Source organism: Myxocyprinus asiaticus, chromosome 20, assembly GCF_019703515.2.
Source record: "Myxocyprinus asiaticus isolate MX2 ecotype Aquarium Trade chromosome 20, UBuf_Myxa_2, whole genome shotgun sequence".
In the NCBI taxonomy this organism is placed as follows: Eukaryota; Metazoa; Chordata; class Actinopteri; order Cypriniformes; family Catostomidae; genus Myxocyprinus; species Myxocyprinus asiaticus.
In genome coordinates this window covers 21,208,506-21,230,657 of record NC_059363.1, presented here as the reverse complement: position 1 = coordinate 21,230,657, position 22,152 = coordinate 21,208,506, and the positions used below count along the sequence as shown (strand labels likewise).

General features: G+C 37.6%; 1 protein-coding gene across 4 annotated transcripts in view; it reads right to left on the bottom strand.

Annotated features, from left to right (window-relative positions):
* Positions 1–11,778: 11,778 nt before the first annotated feature.
* qkia (QKI, KH domain containing, RNA binding a) overlaps positions 11,779–22,152 on the bottom strand; it is a 118,327-nt gene continuing 107,953 nt past the window's right edge. Inside the window, exon 8 of one of the 4 annotated variants that reach the window (XM_051646988.1) lies at positions 11,779–11,941. In XM_051646988.1, coding sequence (XP_051502948.1) covers positions 11,919–11,941 — 23 coding nt within the window. In that variant the 3' untranslated portion in view covers positions 11,779–11,918. The remainder of the gene's footprint in view (positions 11,942–22,152) is intronic. The other 3 variants (XM_051646991.1, XM_051646986.1, XM_051646989.1) reach the window with 3 other exon arrangements.

The window sequence follows — 22,152 nt, the reverse complement described above, 5'->3', positions numbered from 1 at the left end:
TATCATCAAGGCTCAATGAGTATGAAATATTATAATTTGTACAAACATGAATGAAAAGACATCAGAGATCATTTTTGAAACATCTCTTCTACATATTTAAGATTAATTCCACAAAGAGAGGTTGTTGTAATTATTTCATTTTACTTATTTATTTATTTATTTTTATTTTTTTTTTTTTTGCTTTTGAATTAGTATGTTTAAATCAGTTTAAACTTGTTCCTGTTATATAGGCTATTTGTTTCCTGGTTATACCTCATGTTTTGGCAACATTGTAAAAATATATATTTTAGGGCTGTTAATCGATAAACTTCCCTCTGCTCTTTTTTTAAATGGTTGGTCTATGTACTTATTTTGGTTGCATCATGTTTCAGTAGTTCTCAGCATCTCTAGTTATAAATGCTGTGTTTTAGGACACTGTGACAAGTTAAATGTAGTTTAAAGCTTTGAAAAACATATCTCGAGATCCCTGCATTCTGTTGTGGTCAGTCACGCTGTCTTTGAGCTCAAAAGAGCATCAGTGGAAGCAGAGGCATAATTTTAGGTAGGGATGATATGGACATGCCCCCGTCAACTTTCAGAAAATCGGACATGTCCTGAAATGTACATCTGGGGAAATTTTACCACATAAAATATATCTTAAACTTTATACTATGTTTTATTTTAATTTTAACAACTAATAACTGTCCTTAGTATAATTATTAATGTGTAAATTATTGTCCTACCTCTTCTGAAGCAACGGATAAACGGTGTTGTCACGTGACACCTGTTACTTTTTTCAGCACTGTCAAGGATGCACCAATCACAGTCATTTGTAAGATTTTTTAAAAATCATTTCCTGGAGATTACGCAGGCGGATTTCCATTGTTATTTTACGTCCAATCCTTGAAATAAGTAGATTTAAACAAGCATACTTTTCGTGTACAAAATGTTTCCTGTCAAAAAGTCGAAAAAGCTTCTTAGTTTTGCATGCATCCCTATGGAGGATTCCGTATTTTCGGCCGGTGAGCGCCCTCTTCATGTTTTATTTCACACATTGGAGAAGAGCATCGGGATTAGAAAATAACTTTTTGTCCAATAAATAAGGCATTTGTTTTTTTGTTTTTTTTTATCCCCTTTTCTCCCAATTTGGAATGCCCAATTCCCACTACTTAGTAGGTTTCATGGTGGCATGGTTACTCACCTCAATCCGGGTGGTGGAGGACAAGTTTAAGTCACCTCCGCTTCTGAGAAAGTCAATCCGCACATTTTATCACGTAGCTCGTTTTTTGGATAATACATTTTACAGAATGTCACTGTATGTCCCTTGGCGTGGATATTATTTTCTCAAGGTAAATCCTCTTTTTTTAAAATTCATTTTATTTGGACCCATTAATCTAGGTTTATCACATCACATATTACTGCATATTATCCAAGTTTATTGCATATCACATTTTCCCTCCTAACTGTGCAGCCCTAGTGGTCAGTTCTTAATTTGTTTATTCTTTAGAAATATTTCTTTTTTAAAAGGCTAATATTTAGTATGGTGGGGCAGAGAGATATGAAATTTGACTTGTTTTATGAGGTAATAATATTATTTTGCCTATATTACCGACTGACTTTCTCGCATTTTCTTAATACTAACATTTTGAATATTATCCTTGCTATATGTCCCCACCAACTTTCAAACTAAACCTACGCCCCTTGAGTGGAAGGCTTTGCTGTCTGCTGGTTGGTTTCATGAGGCGTGTTGCTTGTAGAGCTGAAGCGCTGACTGCCCCCTACTGCAACAAATTCACAAAAACATCAAGGTGTTACATCAAGCTTGAAATGCTCTGATGGTAGGAACACTCCTTATTATGGAATTTACGGACGGGTTGGGAGCTTGATTAATTGTGTTTATTTTTTAATGTGTTTGTTTTCATATAATTAATCACACTAATTTAATACATTAAATTGACAGCCCTTATATCTTTACATGTGTGCACATTACTTAAAATATCAGGAGGTTCTTTAATATTTTAGGTCATTGGGGTTCAGCAGACAAAAAAGGTTGCAAACCTCTGTTATAAACAACCGATGCCACAATTCCTTACAAAGTGGAATGTCGTCATGGTTTCACAATGCCCTCTAAAATCCATTTAAATTGTGATGTCACAAATCCTTCCTGAAATCAAATCAAGTGGGTAAATTCCCTTTATCTGTGTAATTATTTTGCAATCATCCTCACTCACTATTTCATTTTTTTCTTTTCTATCATGAGGATGATGTGAGACATGAATCTCATGATTAGCTGGATGGCTTTTGTGCTGTTTGCTTTCTCTAGGTCACGGCTCACCTGTGGAGGGTAGCATGTAATCTGGACCGAAGCACTACAGTGATTCTGGCTGAGAAATAGATGTGCCTGTCACATCAAATTACATTTTCAACGAGCTGTGCTGGATCTTGATGAAAAGAGAATCTTCTCAACACCAGAAAAAAAAAAAAAAAAACAATAGAGAGGGAGGACAACAAGAGACAGAGAGAGAGTGGCATGAAGGACAAATGGCCAGATCATCAACAGGCTAAACAACAGACTCACAGATGTGAACTAGTCTGTCCCATAAATGTCATTAGGACCAGGGGCGGATCTACCGGGGTGGTAAACGGTGGCAAATGCCACCCTTAGAAAAGGCATTGCTACCCCAGTATAAGTATACAAATGTATAAAATATATATGTAAGATGTTGACATTGTGTAGGGGTTTATACATGTCGAACTGCCTCAACTCTCACTGGATGCACAAATGACTACACAGACTGACCGTGTGATTGATTGCATTGGCAGCAAATCACATGAAAGCATATCAGTGGTCAATTGCATGATAGGTTAAAGAAGCGAACAATGGCGTGATGGGTTACAGCAGCAGCTATAGTGACAGTTTGGGTACTCGCGGGTTTTGGTTTTTTGAGCTTATTTCCTCAAAACAATATGACTATATGGACAAATACATGGAGAAAAAAATAGATAAGAGATTAATTTCTCAGTTTTCCCCCCCAAGTCTTCCTTGAATAATTATTCGATATATTGCCTTCAGTTGAGACATGTCCTTACCACTTTTTGAAATAGCTTTCGTCACGTATGTGTATAATCCAGATGAAACCTCTCCAGTTCTTGAGTAGGAGTTTCTGTTTCATCTGTGTTTGTGTATGTTTTGATTGGCGATCCGGCGCTGGAATGTGTTATTTAGAATTTTATGATAAATGTGGCTGTTATCAGTGTCGTTTAGTGATGGCAGTTTTTTCTGCAGCTCGTGCTATTTTCCGGGAAATAGAAAAGCAAAATATGTCCCCCACTGTGTATTGTTTGTGTGTATGTAGAGTGTGTGTTTTGTCTTTATCTCCCTCTCTCTTTATCGCTCTCAGGTGTAGGGTAACCAGGTGAGCTGATTGTTAATGGGGAGCACCGGCACGCAGTGTGTTTCCTTCCTATATAAACTGAGTGTTTCATGGCTGGGTTGTACGATGGGAGACGGGTGTTCGTGAGCTGTGCCATGCCATCTTGGTCACTGATGCTCTCACGCAGATTCCTGCTGATGGAGCGGAGAGTTGGAGGTTGTCGCTGTCTGAAGCTGTTTTTTCAAATACAGAACAGTCAATAAATGTGTCTGTGTTTCCACTACTCTCGTCTCCCTGCATCTTTTATTGCATATTATTTTTTAAGGTGTAAAACCCTTCCACTGACATACAGATGCAATTTTGGTTTATTACAATAAAAAGTTATATTTGGGTGAATTAGAAATCAGAACCTCTAAAAACTAGATGCAAAAAGTAACCACTAGACCAATCAGTCATGTTCTTGATTAAATTGCTGATCTATGTGTTCATCTACTGACTAAAAAAATCCCAAGACTGATAGTTGCAGATGTAGAGATTAAATTACCATATTATGTGAAATATCTATCTGAGTGCTTGAATCAGTCATTAAGAATGACCGTTTATCAAAATAGGTGATTTAAAATAATATTTTATTGTGCATAAAATAATTAATATTCATGAGTTTCGCAGCACTGCCACCCAAAGTACTGTTTTCCTAGAGTTTATTTTTATTTAGAACTAATTTTGTGTTAATGTTACCTTTCAAATAGATTATTCCAGCTGTTACAAAGTTGATAGGCCTACATGATTTTATTAGCAGAATAACACTGGGTATGCATGCACTCTCCATCCATGGGTACACTTAACAAAATAAAGCAATTTGGCCTGCATAATGTGGTGAAGTTTATTCCAGATTGCCAGTTTTATGTCAAGCTAAGGAACATTTAGAATTTGTTGATGTGTTTAATAGACAATGTCTTGATACACTGGAGAATATATATATATATATATATATATATATATATATATATATATATATATATATATATATATATATATTTTATGTTGGCAAATCAGTAGCAAAATGGTTACTTTTTGTGGTTCCTGTGGAAATGCAGTTGTATTGCAAATTCATGGATATTTATAATTTGATAGTGACTCCAATTAATTAAGCTTGCAATGAAGCATGGTACCTTGATCCATAAGAACTACACATGGGTGCTTGCTTTGATGTTGCCACCCCTCATATCTGCATGCCACACCCTTGCCACCCCATAAAAAAATGTCTAGATCCACCCCTGATTAGACTCTTTTATCAGACTCCACAGCACACTAACTGCAGGGACAATCCCTCTGGAGTAATTGGGCAGTTGAGTGTCTTGCTCAAGGGTACAGTGGTGATAAGGGATCTCTGTAACTTTCCAGTTAATAGGTCAATGTCATCTTGGTTTGAAACCACGAGCTTTGGGTTGTCAAGGCAGTATCAAATGTTCTTACTCTAAATTGCAATTGGATGAGCAGAGTTCAAAGCTGTTGTAAAATGACTTTACAAGTCTTACATCGCTTGGCAACAACAAACAGTCTATAGTTAAGATGAAAAACTATTTGACTTGGAGGGGAAAAAATGTTCTAATAATCATTATTAATAAATGTAACTGTTTATTGAACAATGGTGGTGTATATTATCATATTGCTGTTGCTGCCAGTTTCAAAACAAAGCCAATAGTTCACTCTAAATTCTAATTGGATGACCCACTTTCAAAATCATTGTAAAATGACTGTAAATTATGTAACCACACATTTTGTATTAAAGGGCCGTTCTGATGGAATGCTAAAAAGCTTGACACAGCACAACGAATAGAACAGTACGCAGGTGTCTTGAGGCGTGCTTTTAAAAGTAGAGAGAACATAATGGTCAACTAGCATGTTATGACATTACAGTGGCATGCAAAAGTTTGGGCACCCCTGGTCGAAATTTCTTTTGCTCTGAATAATTAAGTGAGTAGAAGATGAACTGATCTCCAAAAGGCATAAAGTTAAAGATGAAACATTCTTTTCAACATTTTAAGCAATATTAATGTATTATTTTTATTTTGTACAATATTAGAGTGAAAAAAAGGAAAGGAGCATCATGCAAAAGTTTGGGCACCCCAAGAGATTTGAGCTCTCAGATAACTCTTACCAAGGTCTCAGACCTTAATTAGCTTGTTAGGGCTATGGCTTGTTCACAATCATCGTTTGAAAAGGCCAGGTGATGCAAATTTCAAAGCTTTGCAAACTCCTCAAATCTTGTCCCAACAAAAAGCAGCCATGGGCTGCTCTAAGCAGCTGCCTAGCACTCTGAAAATTAAAATAACTGATGCCCACAAAGCAGGAGAAGGCTATAAGAAGATAGCAAAGCATTTTCAGGTAGCCGTTTCCTCAGTTCATAATGTAAATAAGAAATGGCAGTTAACAGGAATGGTGGAGTTCAAGTTGAGGTCTGGAAGACCAAGAAAACTTTCAGAGAGAACTCCTCATAGGATTGCTGGAAAGGCAAATCAAAACCCCTGTTTGACTGCAAAAGATCTTAAGGAAGATTTAGCAGACTCTGGAGTAGTGGGGCACTGTTCTACTGTGCAGCGACACCTGCACAAATATGACTTTCATGGAAGAGTCATGAGAAGAAAACCTTTCCTGCATCCTCACCACAAATTTCAGCATCAGAAGTTTGCAAATGAACATCCAAACAAGCCTGATGCATTTTGGAAACAAGTCCTGTGGACTGATGAAGTTAAAATATAACTTTTTGGCCGCAATGAGCAAAGGTATGTTTGGAGAAAAAAGGGTGCAGAATTTCATGAAAAGAACATCTCTCCAACTGTTAAGCATGGGAGTGGATCGATCATGCTTTGGGCTTGTGTTGATGCCAGTGGCACAGGGGAACATTTTACTGGTAGATGAAATAATGGATTTAATTAAATACCAGCAAATTCTGGAAGCAAACATCACACCATCTGTAAAAAAGCTGAAGATGAAAAGAGGATTGCTTCTACAACAGGATAATGATCCTAAACACACCTCAAAATCCACAATGGACTACCTCAAGAGGCGTAAGCTGAAGGTTTTGCCATGGCCCTCACAGTCCCCTGACCTAAACATCATAGAAAATCTGTGGATAGACCTCAAAAGAACAGTGCATGCAAGACGGTCCAAGAATCACAGAACTAGAAGCCTTTTTCAAGGAAAAATGGGCTAAAATCCCCCAAACAAAAATTGAAAGACACTTAGCTGTCTACAAAAGCTTTTACAAGCTGTGATACTTGCCAGGGGGTGTTACTAAGTACTGACCATGCAGGGTGCCCAAACTTTTGCTTCGGGCCCTTTTCCTTTTTTGTTATTTTGAAACTGTAAAAGATGAATATAAAAAAGTAAAATTGCTTAAAATATTAAAGAATATAAAAAAAAGGGATTACTGTTAGTTTTTCAGTAATTTAATTACAGTTACTTCTGATGTAATTGCGTTAAATACTGTATGGACTATAGAACAATTCTATTTAAAAAAATCAAAATTTATGTCTAATGTTAAAATGTTTTCTAATTTAATGCAGCCCCCTTAAATTCTTTGGCCAGTTCATGAATAATTTATTTGATTTTATATGATTTATTTGAAATTAAAAGAACAGTTTCATGTCTATTCTTGTATTTTGTATCTGGTCAAGGTTGATAAAGGTTTTAGAAAGTAATTAGTAATAAGTAATGCAATTACTTTTCAGACAGAGTAATTAGTACAGTAATCTAATTACACAGTAGAAGATGTAATTAGTAGTTAGTAATTAATTACTTTTTTTTAGAGTAACCCAACACTGTTTCTTCCATAGGCTTTTCATAAAATCAAAGGTGGTAGTTATCCCCATGGGCCAAGTGGCCTGGGTGAAATGCCGAATACCACAGAACAAGGTGCAATTTGACTCAGTGGCTTTGTTTGAGCCCAACGAGAACAGTGTGCAGCTAGAACGTCTGGATGTTGGTGAGGGTCTCCTGGAGCTCCACCTGCAAAATGGCCCTTATGTCTCCATATCAATCGGAAACAATACTAAGGGTGAAGTAACCCTACCACGGGGTACAGTGATTGGGTCACTTCAGCCAATTGAAAAAGTCATAGAATTTGAGCGATCTAGTGAACCAACACACACTGTACTAGTCCAACATGCTGGTACTTCAGGCCATGAGACAAACCCTTCATTTTGGCATCCGCAACGAGCGTATTCAGCAGTGCCAAAGTCTTTGTTTAAAGAAGTGAAAGACTATATACAAGACCTCCAAACAAAAGGGTGGATTGTAAAATCGAAATCACCTTACTCTGCTTCTGTAGTCTGCGTTTGAAAGAAGGATGGTAACCTGCGACTTTGTGTTGATTACCAACTTCTGAACAAGAAGACAGTTCCACATAAGCATCCTTTGCCAAGGATCCCAGATTTAATTGATATGCTTGGAGGTTACTCCTGGTTTATAATTCTCAACCAAAGGAAGGCTTGCCATCAGGGCTTCATTGCGGAGGGGTTCAGGCACATAACAGCCTTTATCACACCTTGGGGGCTGTACGAGTGGGTCAGGATTACCTTTGGGCTGTCCAGCGTGCCTGCTGCATTCCAGCGCGGCATGGCAGAGATGCTTGACTCATTCAGGGATGAATGCTGCATACCGTACCTGGATGATGTCATCTGCTATGCAAAGTCCTTTGGAGAACATGTAGAGGGAGTGTGCAGAGTCCTTAGAGCTCTCCAGCATCATGCCATCAAACTGAGACCCAAGAAATGTGAGCTTTTCCGCAGCGAGGTACGGTACGTGGGCTGTCTGGTATCGGCTGAGGGGGTGTGAATAGATCCAAAAGACCTGGAAGCCGTTCAGTCACTTAAAACCAAGAGTGACTTGGTCCACACACTGTGGGGGACATAAGGAGACCCTTGGGCTTTCTCAGCTACTATCGGCCTTCATTCAGGATTTCATGTAGCGAAACCCCGTACGAATTATTGTAAACGAAACGTGGAACTGCACAGGAGCAACACAGTCGGGGAAAGGTCAAGAGTGTGCAGGTCCCTTCCAGAACTCCCGTGGAATGGACCGTTGAACACCAGCAAACCCTGGGAAAACTGGTCGACATGTTAGCAAGCCCACCAGTTTTAGCCTATCCAGACTTCAACTTACCATTCATGCTTCACACTGATGTGTTGGAAAGGGCCTCAGGGCTATCCTTTACCATCAACAAGATGGGAAGTTGAGGGTCATTGGATGTAGCTCAAGGACACTAACTCCAGCAGAGAGGAACTATCGGCTACATAGTGGAAAGCAAGAGAGGAGACCTAGTTATCTCAAAGATAATGAAGTGGAAGGAGGAAAACACAGAGCACATTTGTAAAGTGAGTAAGGAGGTGACGGGAGCTAGCAAAAAGCTCCTATATGAATGGAGAAAGCTACATCTGGTTGAGGGACTCCTCTATAGACAAACAAAAGTGAGAAAGCAACTAGTACTTCCGATCAAATACAAGCAGCTGTCATTGGAGTATCTCCATGACAAGATGGGACATATGGGCATGGAGAGGTTTTACTGGCCATATATGAAGAGGGAAGTGGAAGCATACATCACCAAGAAATGCCTGTGTATAAAGCAGAAAAAGCCAGTCGTTCATGTCTGGGCACCCATGGGCAGCATAACATCACACTCACCTCTTGAACTGGTGTGTGTAGACTACCTACAACTGGAGCCGAGCCATGGAGGGTATGAATATATCCTGGTAGTCATGGATCATTTCACTCAGTTCGCGCAAGCTTACCCAACAAAGAACAAGTCTGGCCGGACTGCTGCCGAGCACATCTTTCATGACTATATCCCTCACTTTGGATACCCTGCAAAGCTACATCAAGACCAGGGTCAGAGTTTGAGAATGAGCTTTTCCATACTCTCCAACAGTTGGCTGGAATAGGCCACTCACGAACATCACCTTACCATCCCCAAAGCAATCCGGTTGAGCATTTCAATCGAACCATCTTGCAGATGCTGCAGACACAGATAAAGAAAAGCAAAGATGGAAAGAGCATCTTCCACAGGTTGTGCATGCCTATAACTGCACACAACATGAGTCCACTGGGTATTCCGCTTTCTACTTGCTGTATGGGTACAATCCTCACCTCCCTGTAGACCTAATCTTTGGTCTTGTGGAAAAGACTGGCAGAGTCACACATAAAGATAATGCAGGCCAGTGGTCTACAAAAATGGCTGAAGCCCACCGAATCACGGATGAGAATGGCTGACAAGCTAGTGCAAGAGGCAAAGCCCAATATGATCAGAAAGTGAAAGGAGTCATGTTAAAGGTGGGACATAGAGTACTTGTCCGAAATCTCAGTGAACGTGAAGGCCCTGGAAAGCTCTGATCTTACTGGGAAAAAACAATTTATGTGGTGAAGGAACAGGTGTCAGATAACCCCGTGTATGTAGTCTGTCCAGAGTGTGGGGATAAGAAGAGGACCAGAACGTTACATCGAAATCTACTCTTACTGGTGAACAGTGGAGACAGTGATACCACAGACTCGGATGAGAACAGTAGCTCGAAAGAATACTGGTTGAGAATACCTTCCTGCTGGACTGAACCAAGAGGAGATGACACACGTCAGCAAGAACCTGTCTTGACCCTGAAAGGCCCTGTCGCAAAAATTCAGTCATGAGTACCTACAAGGGAAGAACCAAGTCAAGCAAAAAAACAAGTATGGAGAAGAGACAGTAATGGCCAAGTTTCAGTCAGGGAAGGATCAAGGATACTGGAGAGTTCACCAGAGAATGAAAAGAGTACTTACCTGGTGCCATCTGTGGAGAATCTTGAGGGTGAGATTGGTGGAAGAGACGAGTGTGTTGAGCCAGAGGAGGTAAAGAGTGATGCTGGAAGTCAAAGAGTGGAGAGTGAAGCTGAAGTGAGAAGATGTGCTAGAGAGAGAAGACCAAAACAGATCTACACTTACAACACACTAGGTCAGCCTTTAAAAAAAACCACACACTGCACTCAACAGCATACCCCATACCACACATACCTGTCTAGTGTACACACCAATACATGCCACAAACTCTTTTTTCTGAAATGACGCTTTTGCGCATGCCTCCTCATACCTACAGAGGAGCTGTGACGAAACAGATGCGATTCTCCTGTCTCTTCTTTTTCTCCTGTTTTCACAGGTAAAACACTTTAAATGGGCAGAGAAAGTTTAAAATAGAATGATATTTTGACAATTGGACTGGATTGTGAGTGTTAACCAAGTCATTGTTGGGAATAAATCGGGAATATGTTATATTGTCTTGATTTGGACTGCTCGTTTTTTTAAAGTGTCAAAATTTATTTTTGGGATGCTGCAGCGATCACTAACATGTTAATGAATATTGTATTACCCAGTTTCATGTGGCAGAATGTTTATTTGTTCATGTTTTAAGGTTCATGTAAGTGGTTTAATGTCCATTTAAGGCTCACTCTGTGTTGGGTGTTTGGCACTGTAAACCCACTCTAATGGGAGAAATCTGTGAATGGTTCATACCAACAGTTTTAAAAGCAGATGTATTTAAACAGACATCAGGTATTGAGTGATTTAAGAAGTTGGATGATCATAAATCATTCTGTATCAAAATTGAATACCAAATTGAAATTAAATTGAAATACTGTTGTTCATATTAAATCTGTTAATTATTCCCATGTGAGCTAAAGAAAACAAATTGTTTGTATTAAGGGGAGTACATGATAAAAATGTGTTTATTTGTGATATTTTGGTTATGATGATTTGGTCTAATTGAAAAGAGACACTAAGGCCTTGTTAAGACTGCCACTAAAAATCTGATTTTTTGCATATCCAGATTGTATCCAGTTTTTGATAGTCTGGACAGCAAAAAACCACATGAAATAAGATTTTTCTGAATCTGATTCAAACCATATTGGGAGGTGGTTTCAAATGCGATTGAAATCAGATTTTTTCAGATGCATCTCAGTCCGGATGCTCTGGCTGCTCAAATCGGATTTCAAATGGTCTTTTGTGTCACTCTTAACGCGACACAATGATGACATCAAAAATTGGTGACTGCAGCACGGAACATCACAATATTTACCAGTCTCCTCTGTTGCTGAGTTTTTGTTGTGCGACGGAGGAGTTCTGCACTGCGACTGGACAGGGCGCTTATTTGGAGAGCGAGATGTTGCACCTCCATTTTCCCGCATCTGTTTTGAAAGCATCGTCATATGGGTACGCCTACGTTGTTACCAAAGCAACCCATGCAGATATGTTGGTTAGGTCTGAACATGCAAATCTGATTTGATCACTTGCAATTAATAGTGTGGACAGTCTGCCCAAAAAGATCTGATTTGAGAAAAAAATCTGAATTGCCTGCAGTCTGAACATAGCCTAAGACAAATGAAAGTGTGAAATAATGCTTTATTCATGCTTTTGAAAAGCAATTGTTTATAGCAAAACCAAAGTGCTGTAAATAAAGATACCAACAGAGGAGCTGTGACTTAACAGACACGATGCTCCTGTCTCTTCTTTTTCTCCTGTTTTCACAGGGCAGTTCTCATCTGTTCAGCGGACCTCCAGCGCGGGGCCTGTAACAAACAATGAAGTTGAAATAATGCAGATTGATGGCTTCAACAGAAGCATATTGTATATCATCCATGAATAACCTCGGAGCTCACAGTATGTCTGTCTTTAAAAGTTTGTAACATCAGTAAAGAAATCTATTTGTCTATGAAAAAAAAAAAAAAAAGACTGTTGCACTCTATTATCCTTCTAGTTATTTACATTGTGGCTAATGACAACAGAACTTTGTCACACTTGCCAGAATGCAACCACTTGCTTAATTCTGCATTGCAAAATAAGGGGGATAAAAGCAGTAAACTACTCAAGTCTGTGCGTTACAGTGATTTTACCACAGGTAAGGCAAGGAGTTTATAAGTGCTTTAACGAAAACCAATCAACATGACCTAGAAACTAGCAAATTAAACCTTGTGGAAGCAGGTTTCCCATACAAAGTTGATGGGAAGTAAAAATTGTATAAAACATCTCGTCTTACAATAAACAGGTAACACCTGCCCTGTTCCATTAATCAGTTTTGCCTTTCATTCGATATCCAAACAGTTGCTCAGCCTTCCCAATGCTATTGGCCACTTGCAACATCATCCAAGTATTAGAACATCTATAACACCTTGTTTGCCCTATGGGAACACTTTCTCTCCCTCACTCTCTCAGCTGTGCAGAAGTAGTTTTGACAGCAGAGATTAATCTAAAATAGAGGAGCATAGAGTTTAATGTTTACACCCACCAAACAGATTAATTAGATGAATAGAGGAAGCACACAGCCAGGGACAAAATGCTTATTTATCATGTAGTGAAGAGACAGTGAGTGAAAAAGAGAGGCACAGATGTTAATGTAGTGTCCGTCTGTCTACAGAGAGGAAGTCAATGTAGTGTAAATCATAGCGAATCATATTACAGCCTTCTCGCCCTCTGAAAATGTACACCATCCAGCACATTAGAGGCAATTATGGGCCTTCATATCTCACACCCTCCTATCTGGCAAAGTACAGCAAAATATTAATAGGATAGCTAACGGAAAGTTCTGTTTTCAGTTACTCACCCTCAGTTTGTTCCACACAAAAAAGACGTTTAGCTGAATGTCCAAGCTGCTTTATCCAACGAAAGTGAATAAGTAGGGCCATAAAAAGTTCTTCATATGACTCATGTGCTATATTCTAATCTGTTTTCTAAAGTCATTCAATGGCTTTGAATGAGGAACACACCAAAATTGCAAATGTTGTCATCCACTAACTGTTGACAAAACTTTCGTCCTCAAGGGGACTGCTCAGAAAGCCAAATCATCCATTTCTCCACTGATCAGCATTTCAATCTCAGGACGCTTTATTTCTCACTGGAGGCATTTGCACACTATAAATTAATTTTAAAAGCCTGATAATTCCAAGGATTCATATCAGTGGATGGAAATCTTCCTAAGTAATCTTTATAAAAGGATTTTAAAAATCTTTATTCAGTAATCATAAATGAAAGATTATAATTGCTCCATCCTAAATGCTGAATGATACCAAAGACTGTTTAGCCCAAGATGGACCACTTGTATTAAAATGAATGGGAGAATGGTAGAATAGCCAATCACCTTTTAGATGCTGATATCGCCTGTCATTCAACTTGAGAATGCGCATGCGCATGCGCATTAGATGGAGCAGCCTGTAAAACAAAATAGCATTTTTTTTAGCATGATCTGAGCTAAAAAAAAAAAAAAGAAGAAGAAAACAAAAAGCACAACTTATGAAACCATTGTTGTCAGATTGAACTGCTGATTTTAGATATGCTTTTGATCGTAATCTCAACCAGCTGTTTTGGAGATTTTAATCTTTCCTTATTCAAGTAATTAGGAGTTATAATGTTATGTCCCTTCTATCCAAAGAAAAAAGCTGCCTGAGAGCATTCCAAACATGGCCACCAAGTAAACTGAATTGCCTTAAAAGGGACTTTGATAATACTAACTTTAATAACCATTGAATTGAAAATGCAATGCACTGCACTGTATTGTGACCTTGTCATATTTTGACCTACAGCAATAAAAAACAAATAAAAAACTGGCCTGCCTCCTATGCATAACATTTTGGCTCAATATTTTAAATGTATCCACACAAGCAAGTTCTTTTGTCTATCATTCAGTACTACTCCTCACTCACTCAGAAATGATCTTTCATACACTATAAATGAAAAAGTTTAGTTTAGAGTTCTTTTGAAAAAATTTGAGAGGCCTTTAGGCCTTAGAGAAGGGCACTTTTTTTTTGTTTTGCTTAGTAGTTAAAAGGTATACAAGTGTATAGTGTTAGTTTTACCTTAGTTTGCAGTTTGGGATCTGGGTTTAAATCCTAATATATACATTTTTAATAAACCAAAATTGTTACTAACCTGTGATCCAGTGGTCATCATGCATTTTCTTAGTATGGAAAATAGCAGCTTTGACATTTTTATAATAACTCTTTTGTGTTCCACAGGATAAAAGTCATCTGGGTTTTGAGCAAACTGAGAGTGGGTATGGGTAAATTTTCAGTTTAATGTGAATGATCTGCAGAACTCCATAGGATTGACTAAAATGTGAATGGGTGATTTCTGCCACAGCATTTTAGACAAACATGTTTTACCTACAATAATCATGCAACTCAATCCTCCAAGATTTTTAAGCATTTTCTTTGGAAGTTGCATTCAATCCCCCTCAACTGATCTGCTTAAATGTCATAAATGATATAATTTTGCCACATGGCAGACAATTTACATAATTGCATGTTAACCAATTGTTTGTAGAGTAGTCCATACATGCGTGTAAATTACGATAGTCAGCAATACTCTTTATTTCAAGACTGCAAATGCCATTCTTCTGTGCTAATGATCCAATTCAGATAGGTGATTCTACTTACTTTGTTAAACAAGGTGAATTAGTAATTGAGTAAACACCCATAACTAATCTGACATATTTGGACAAAACCTTTGGTTCTGTACTTGTGATTACTGCAAATACAAGTAACAACACTAAAAGGATTCATAAAAAAAGGTGTATTTCTGTCTCTCAATAAAAAGGATTCGAAATGGTGGAAAGTTCTAACACATCTGCTGGTCATTCAGACCAGAAGCACAAGTCTCCATTCATAAACATCCATCAGATGCCAAAAACAACATACAAGAAGAGAACATCTCTTCTCTCTCACACAGAGTCAAACTCTCTGTCTCACACACAGCTGTGTCCTGATGAATGCTACTGATTTACTTTGCAGGAACTGGAATCATTTGTTACTTGTGACACCCCTCCCCTCTCTCTCTTCCTCTCTCTTTCTTGCTTTGATAGAGATGCCAGCTGCTCCAGTTACAAACATTCTTCTGATCTCTAAACTTCTGCAGGCCAAAACTTATGCCTCCATACAAAACACTAAAACCCAAAACTGGGAGGTGAGAAACAGGATGGCTGACCAAGCCATGGGGTAATGTATTGAAAGACATGCTGTACTCTAAGAGTTCATTTGTTTTCTTGATCTTGATCTTCTTGAAAATCAAGCTTATAGTCTCCTTAGGGAAACACTTAAGAGTGGCTCCTACCTTTTTTGTTCCAGCGTGGCAAGCATGGAGTCTCATCTGGAAGAACTTGACTGGCCTGCACAAAGCCCCAATTTGAACCCTATTGACATATTTGGGATAAACTGGATCACCCAACATCAGTGCCTGACCTCACTGATCCTCATGTCTGAATGGGAGCAAATCCCTGCAGCAATGTTTCAAAATCTAGTGGAAAGCTCCCAGAAGAGTGGAAGCTTTGCAAAAGGAGGACCAACTCTATATTAATGTCCATGGTTTTGAGGCTTTAATCAAGCACGTAAAAGAAGGGTGTTTTAGTGTCCACATACTTTTGACCATTGTATTTTGGCCACACTTTAGATTATATTCTCAGGCCTATATTAATAACAAGGCAAGCATAGGATACTAGGGACTAGGGGATATGTAGGATAATATAGGGCTAAAGGCATGAGGGTGAGTAAATGAGAGAAGTTTCCTTTTTGGGTGAACTGCTCCTTTAATTGAATACTCATGGGGAAACACGATGTGCGTGAAAAGAAATAATACAGGAAGGATGTTTTCATTAAAAATAAAATAAAAAAATAAATGGTGCTATAGTGAAATGATGTATATGTTGAAATGACTTTTGAGACAACTAGATGGTTTTTCTTGAGAAACAAATTAAGATAATGCTTATTCAAGATAACCACTTCAGAAAAGGCTGCAGAATTTCCTGTTAATTGTAATCACATTGGGCATTTCATAACATCTCAAGTATTTTATAAACAAAAGAATCTCCATTCTGATTGGATCAGACAATGTGAGCCCACTTTGAACATTTTTCATAACAAATGAATTTCCCCACTTAAGAAAAACAATGTGCTTATGTCTTTGTGCCTTTGCATAAAGTCTTTTGCCCCTGAAACAAGAGGTATTTACCCCAAAAACAGTCCTTTTACTTACTGAACATTTATTGAAAACCTGTGATTTAATCAGCTTAAAACTAAAAATGAAAAGTATTTCATAAAAAAATAAAAAATAAAATAAAAACATGTTACAATTTTAGGGACTCTCATTAGCTAAATAAATTGGCAAAATATAAAAAGTTATTAAATGTTACATCAAATCAGCTCAAAATCAACCTTTAGACATAACCCAGAATGGACATTTTGAAGTGCATAGTGAAAAACAGGTGTTATGAATTGCTATGGTAGTTTTTGTTGCTGTACTGTGTTCTGGGAGAAGACAAAATCAAAAGTGCCATTTACCCCCACTGTGACAAATAAGTATTTATTTGTAACACACTGAAGCACAATGAGTTTAAATAAAAACCCATCAACTTTTGCCCTTGACAGGATTAAATAAAATCGGCTTCATTGTACAACAGGACATACAGACTAACTTCTCTATAAGGCAACCTTTAGACTTACTGTAATTTTCATATTTGAAAATAACTTACCTGAGTGCAAGGAAACATTTTCAAACTCCCGAGTTTGGTCTAATACCCTCAGGGAAGAATGGACTGAGTAAAATACAGAATCCTGTCTTACAGCTCACCATACAGACAATAATGCCCTTTATTTCCACATTACAATGTTCCTTTTTTAATCTTTTATTTATGCTATAAATAACAGGTTGTCTTTACATGACGTATGTTTTTCATCTCATTTTATTTATACAATGTAAAACTACAATTAAACAAAAACATAATGTGAGATTTTCTGCAGCTTTTGATGTATACTCAAACAGTGTTCTCATTCGATAAGAAAATAAACAAATAATCCAGTATATATCTTCTGAAGATTTTGTAGCATTTGAAACTTAACCCCCTGAGTGCTACAAATGATCATGGTAAATCACCCTACTCTGACAGAGGAATGCTCTCAGAAAGAAGTGATGTCACTAATGATTGGAGACTAATGGTAAAAACATAAACCAGGCATTGTTTTAAGGTATGCTGCTGAAGGCACACTGCGGTTCAAGTGTCGGCAAACTTGATTTCAGTAAGGTACTAAGACACGTTTGTGGAACACTGAAGCATCAGCTTCACTATAATAACTTAAAACACTATTGCACTGAAGACATTTTACTGTATTAATTAGATTTTACTGGTAGGTGCCAAGTCATTTGAAAGACAAATTCTATAGAGCTACAGTGAAACTTGTGCTAACTTCCTAGTATCTACGTAAATTACAGTTATTTTAAATCTGTTTGGCTTATAGTACAGGTGCATCAAAATTCATGAATTATTAAAACTGATTCATTAGATGCTAGCAATTTCCTGAGGCCATTCTTTATTCTTTTTTTTTTTTTTTTGGTGGCATAAGATTATACATAAAAATCTGTTCACTGATTTTCAAAATACAGATGGTAAACTACTTCAGTTGGTCAACACAATGTATGTTTTCCATTCTGATTCTTCACTCAGTGGGTTAAAGACTGTGCAGAAACACTTTTTTATTTGTGCCATTTAATCGATTGCAATGCATTTCAAATTAGTTACTTTGGGATGATTAAAAAAGATGTTAGTACACTGTGCGCTTGGCTTGTTTACAAAGCAACAACGAAACACAAAATACAACTTCCAAAGTAAAATATTGTAGAAATAAAAAAAGAAAATCACTTATACAAAACATCTTATCCAGTTAGGACACTGCCTGTAGTCTCCACGACAACAAGACCCAAGCAGATCCTACAAGGGCACACTAGTTTGTTAGTGCTTTCGTCCACTTAGACGATGTTCTGAAAGCAAACAGCCAGCAGAAATTCCAGATGTCATCTTAAGCCTCTGCAGGTCACACGACCTCCAAAACCTCCAAGAGTCTACAGGACCCATTACGTATAAAGTCTGATGGCTGAAGCAGATTCTAGCTGTGATTTACTAGAGAATTTTTGACAGGATGGACATTAAATCACACTAAAACAAAATACAAAGTTTGATAGATGCAGTCTAAGCACTGATTCCTGAGGCTATTGGTATGTTATTGCTGGACATTAATATTATTTTTTTAAAAAGGACTATATTCTGAGCCTATTCAAGGTAAACCCCAATTCTTAAATATTTTCCCCAGTTATTGTTTGGCTTTGCCATACAAAAGTTCTAAGTGTGTTTAACCTTAAATCAACCATTTTAAATCCCAGGTACATCCAGTTCTAAAGAAAGCAGCAGTTTTGCTCATGACAAAAAAAAAAACTCAAAGGGAAACACCAGTTGCACCAATAGACTGCGTGGACAGTGAGGCAGACAAAGCAGCACACGCTTGGATAGATCTCTACAGAAACATAGGTGAGAGTGCAGGAACAGAGTGAAGAACAAACTGCCTCGTGCACATTGTCCTGTTAAGACTGTGTGGAAGATTATTCAGTTCATCTGTATGTGTACATAATAGTGTGCATGAACTGTAAATGTGTATGGGGTGTGGACCTTGAAGTGAAGCAATTGCAGTTTTTGTGTTTATGTACCAAAATATAGTTTTATAGTTCAAAAGTGAGCTAAAACCTTACTTGTGGACATTAGGGGAAGTTCTCAATTTGTTTTTACTACTATTCTTCTAAAAATACATTTTATTTTAGAGGTAGAGTGTGGGTTAGGATTAGTCTGTAGTAATTATACTTAGTTTTATATAAAAACATAAGTTTATGGCTTGCCCCCATTGAGATGACTTGGTAAATATGTCTGTGTGTGTGTACAAGTGTGCGTATCAAGAAATTGTGAGGGTGATCACACACCAGATTTAATTGGGTTAGTCCGTGAATCAGACCAAGGTAGTAGATTAAATAAACTGGTTAAAAAAAAAAAAGAACACAACACAAAATAATATCAGCAAAGTTAGTAAAATTCTTACTAAGAATGTTTTATTAAAATAAATGCCAAGGAGGTTAATAAGAAAAAAATAACAGCATACACCATAAAAACTAAATGCAAGCATGTAAAAATACATATGACAAGAGAAACTAATAAGTTGCTAATGAGTTAAACAAGCTAAGAATCAGCAAGAAAACAAAATAACTGTAGGAAAAAGGCAACGCTCCCAATGAGAGAGATAGATTGGAATAAAGAGTGGGCCGAGAGGGAGGGTGGAGGAGAGAGGACATGGAAAAACAAAAGATATAGTTTCATCACAAAAGGAGATCAGAAAAAAAATGACTTGTACATAGAAAATGAAGTTAGAAAAATACATTATAAACCTGTAACAAAGGCTGTAATTTACATTATTACACATGTAGTAGGCAGGCAGAAGAGAATGACAGATTTCTCCATTCACCTGATAGACTAACCCAACTCCAAAACATTAACAGCACATAGTAACATGGCAGAGGGGATTTGTTTAATACTGTCCATTTCCTCTGTAGTCTTCACTACTCCTCTCTAATATTGCATTTCATCATTTCAATATGATTAAAATATGTTTATACTGTAACACTGAGAAGAAAAATAACATTGACCTTTCTTGTGTAACAAAGTGAAGAACAAGACTACACCAGAGACTGCCAGGGTTACTGTAAAGAAAACTCCCCCCCCATAGTTTTCCAAAGTGATGAACACCCCCAGTTGTTTCAATGATTGAAAATGGTTTGGTGAAGATGCCGGGCTGCTTGAGGGAGGCCCAATCTTCATCATGTGATTTGATACTGTGGCTTTGTGACTGTTCAGATTTGAGACTGATGAGGCAGCAGGTGAATATCCTTACAACCCTCCTTTTGGTAATACTTTAAATAAATGCAATATTTTTACTCTCCCTGCATTTGTATTTCCCCTTCTCAGATCAGTGCACTGTAAGGCTACATCTCTTAGTACTGAAAAAACAGGGAGGCCTTTTTCAAAGTGAGAAAAATGCTTCTACCTTTTCTATATATATATATATATTTATTTATTTATTTATTTATACATACATACATACATACATTAAAACCACCTGCCTAATATTGTGTAGGTCCTACTCGTGCCGCCAAAACAGTGCCAACTCTCACCACATTGTACAGAGCGGTTATCTGAGTTACCGTAGACTTTGTCAGTTCGAACTAGTCTGGCCATTCGCCGTTGACCTCTCTCATTAAGGCGTTTCCATCCGCAGAACTGTCGCTCACTGGATGTTTTTTGTTTTTGGCACCATTCTGAGTAAATTCTAGAGACTGTTGTTTGTGAAAATCACAGGAGTTCAGCATTTACAGAAATACTCCAACCAGCCCATCTGGTACCAACAATCATCCATGCGATTATCTAATCAGCCAATCGTGTGGCAGCAGTGCAGTGCATAAAATCATGCAGATATGGGTCAGGAGCTTCAATTATGATGTTCACATCAACCATCAGAATGGGGAAAAAATCTGATCTCAGTGATTTGGACCATGGCATGATTGTTGGTGCCAGATGGGCTGGTTTGAGTATTTCTGTAAATGCTGATCTCCTGGGATTTCCACACACAACAGTCTCTAGAATTTACTCAGAATGGTGCCAAAAACAAAAAACATCCAGTGAGGGACAGTTCTGCGAATGGAAACACCTAGAATGGCCAAACTGGTTAGAACTGACAAAGTCTAGGATAACCGCTCTGTACAACTGTGGTAAGAAAAATAGCATCTCAGAATGCTATTCTGAGATGCGGGTTGGCGCTATTTCTGCAGCACGAGGGGGACCTACAAAATATTAGGCAGGTTGTGTGTGTGTATGCGTGTGTGTGTGTGTGTATTAATTCCTTGGCATTAAAATGTGTACATTTTGGCAAACTTGATGTACTCTCTCAGATAAAAGGCAATGATTGAAAGTTTCCAGTTTGCTAATCTTGAAACAAGAGGAGGTTTCAGGTAAAGTCCAATTCCCAAAGTGAATTGACCAGTTAATTCAATTATTTTGAAATCTCCCTTCCCATACTTAACACCTGGCAGACTTCCAAGTCATGACTGGCAGTTGTTCTTAACAATAATCACAGTAACTTATTACATAGACAGCATTACTGATTTAGTCCTCATAATATATAAGAATATAATGCAATAAAATAAAGAGAAAATAAAACACTTTGATCAAATGGGGTTTAAAGAAAAAAAAAATTAAACTTACTTTTGGGAAGACAAATCATGGCACATAGTTAGCTGGTCAAATGACTGCTATTCCTTTGCATAGAATAGATTCAGTGGCACAACACTGCAACAGCCAGTTGGTTTAACTATTGGGGTGCTTTCTCGTCATAAACACCCCCTCCCCCTCTCTGCACTGAGTTGGTGCTGGATATTATTGAACAGAATGTAACACTCGAAAAAAGAAACGACCACCAGTAAGGCACTTATTTTCCGTAAATATACTCTTTCAGTTTACTTTACTACTCGCACCATTCAATAATTCCAACATTCCCCAAATTGTACTATTTTGGTCTGTTTTTTTTCTTTCTTCCCGCTGGCCAATTGTACCCAATGTCACACAACGTTTCTTGACCACCTCTTGCTGTACAATTCTACAAACTTTTTTTTTTTTTTTTTTTACATTTTTTTTGTATTATGTTTCATATTTTGTAACTGCAAGTATAAAAAGCTATAATTGCCAAAAATATATATTTCTTCTCCAGCACCCTGTTAAAGTATCTAATTTTGATCTTTCTGTATGTTTAATATGCAATGACATATCTACATTTTAATATATATATATATATATATATATATATATATATATAGTATGTATAAAGCAATTTTAACAGGCAGACATGGCTTTCACATCCTATGTTTTTTTTTT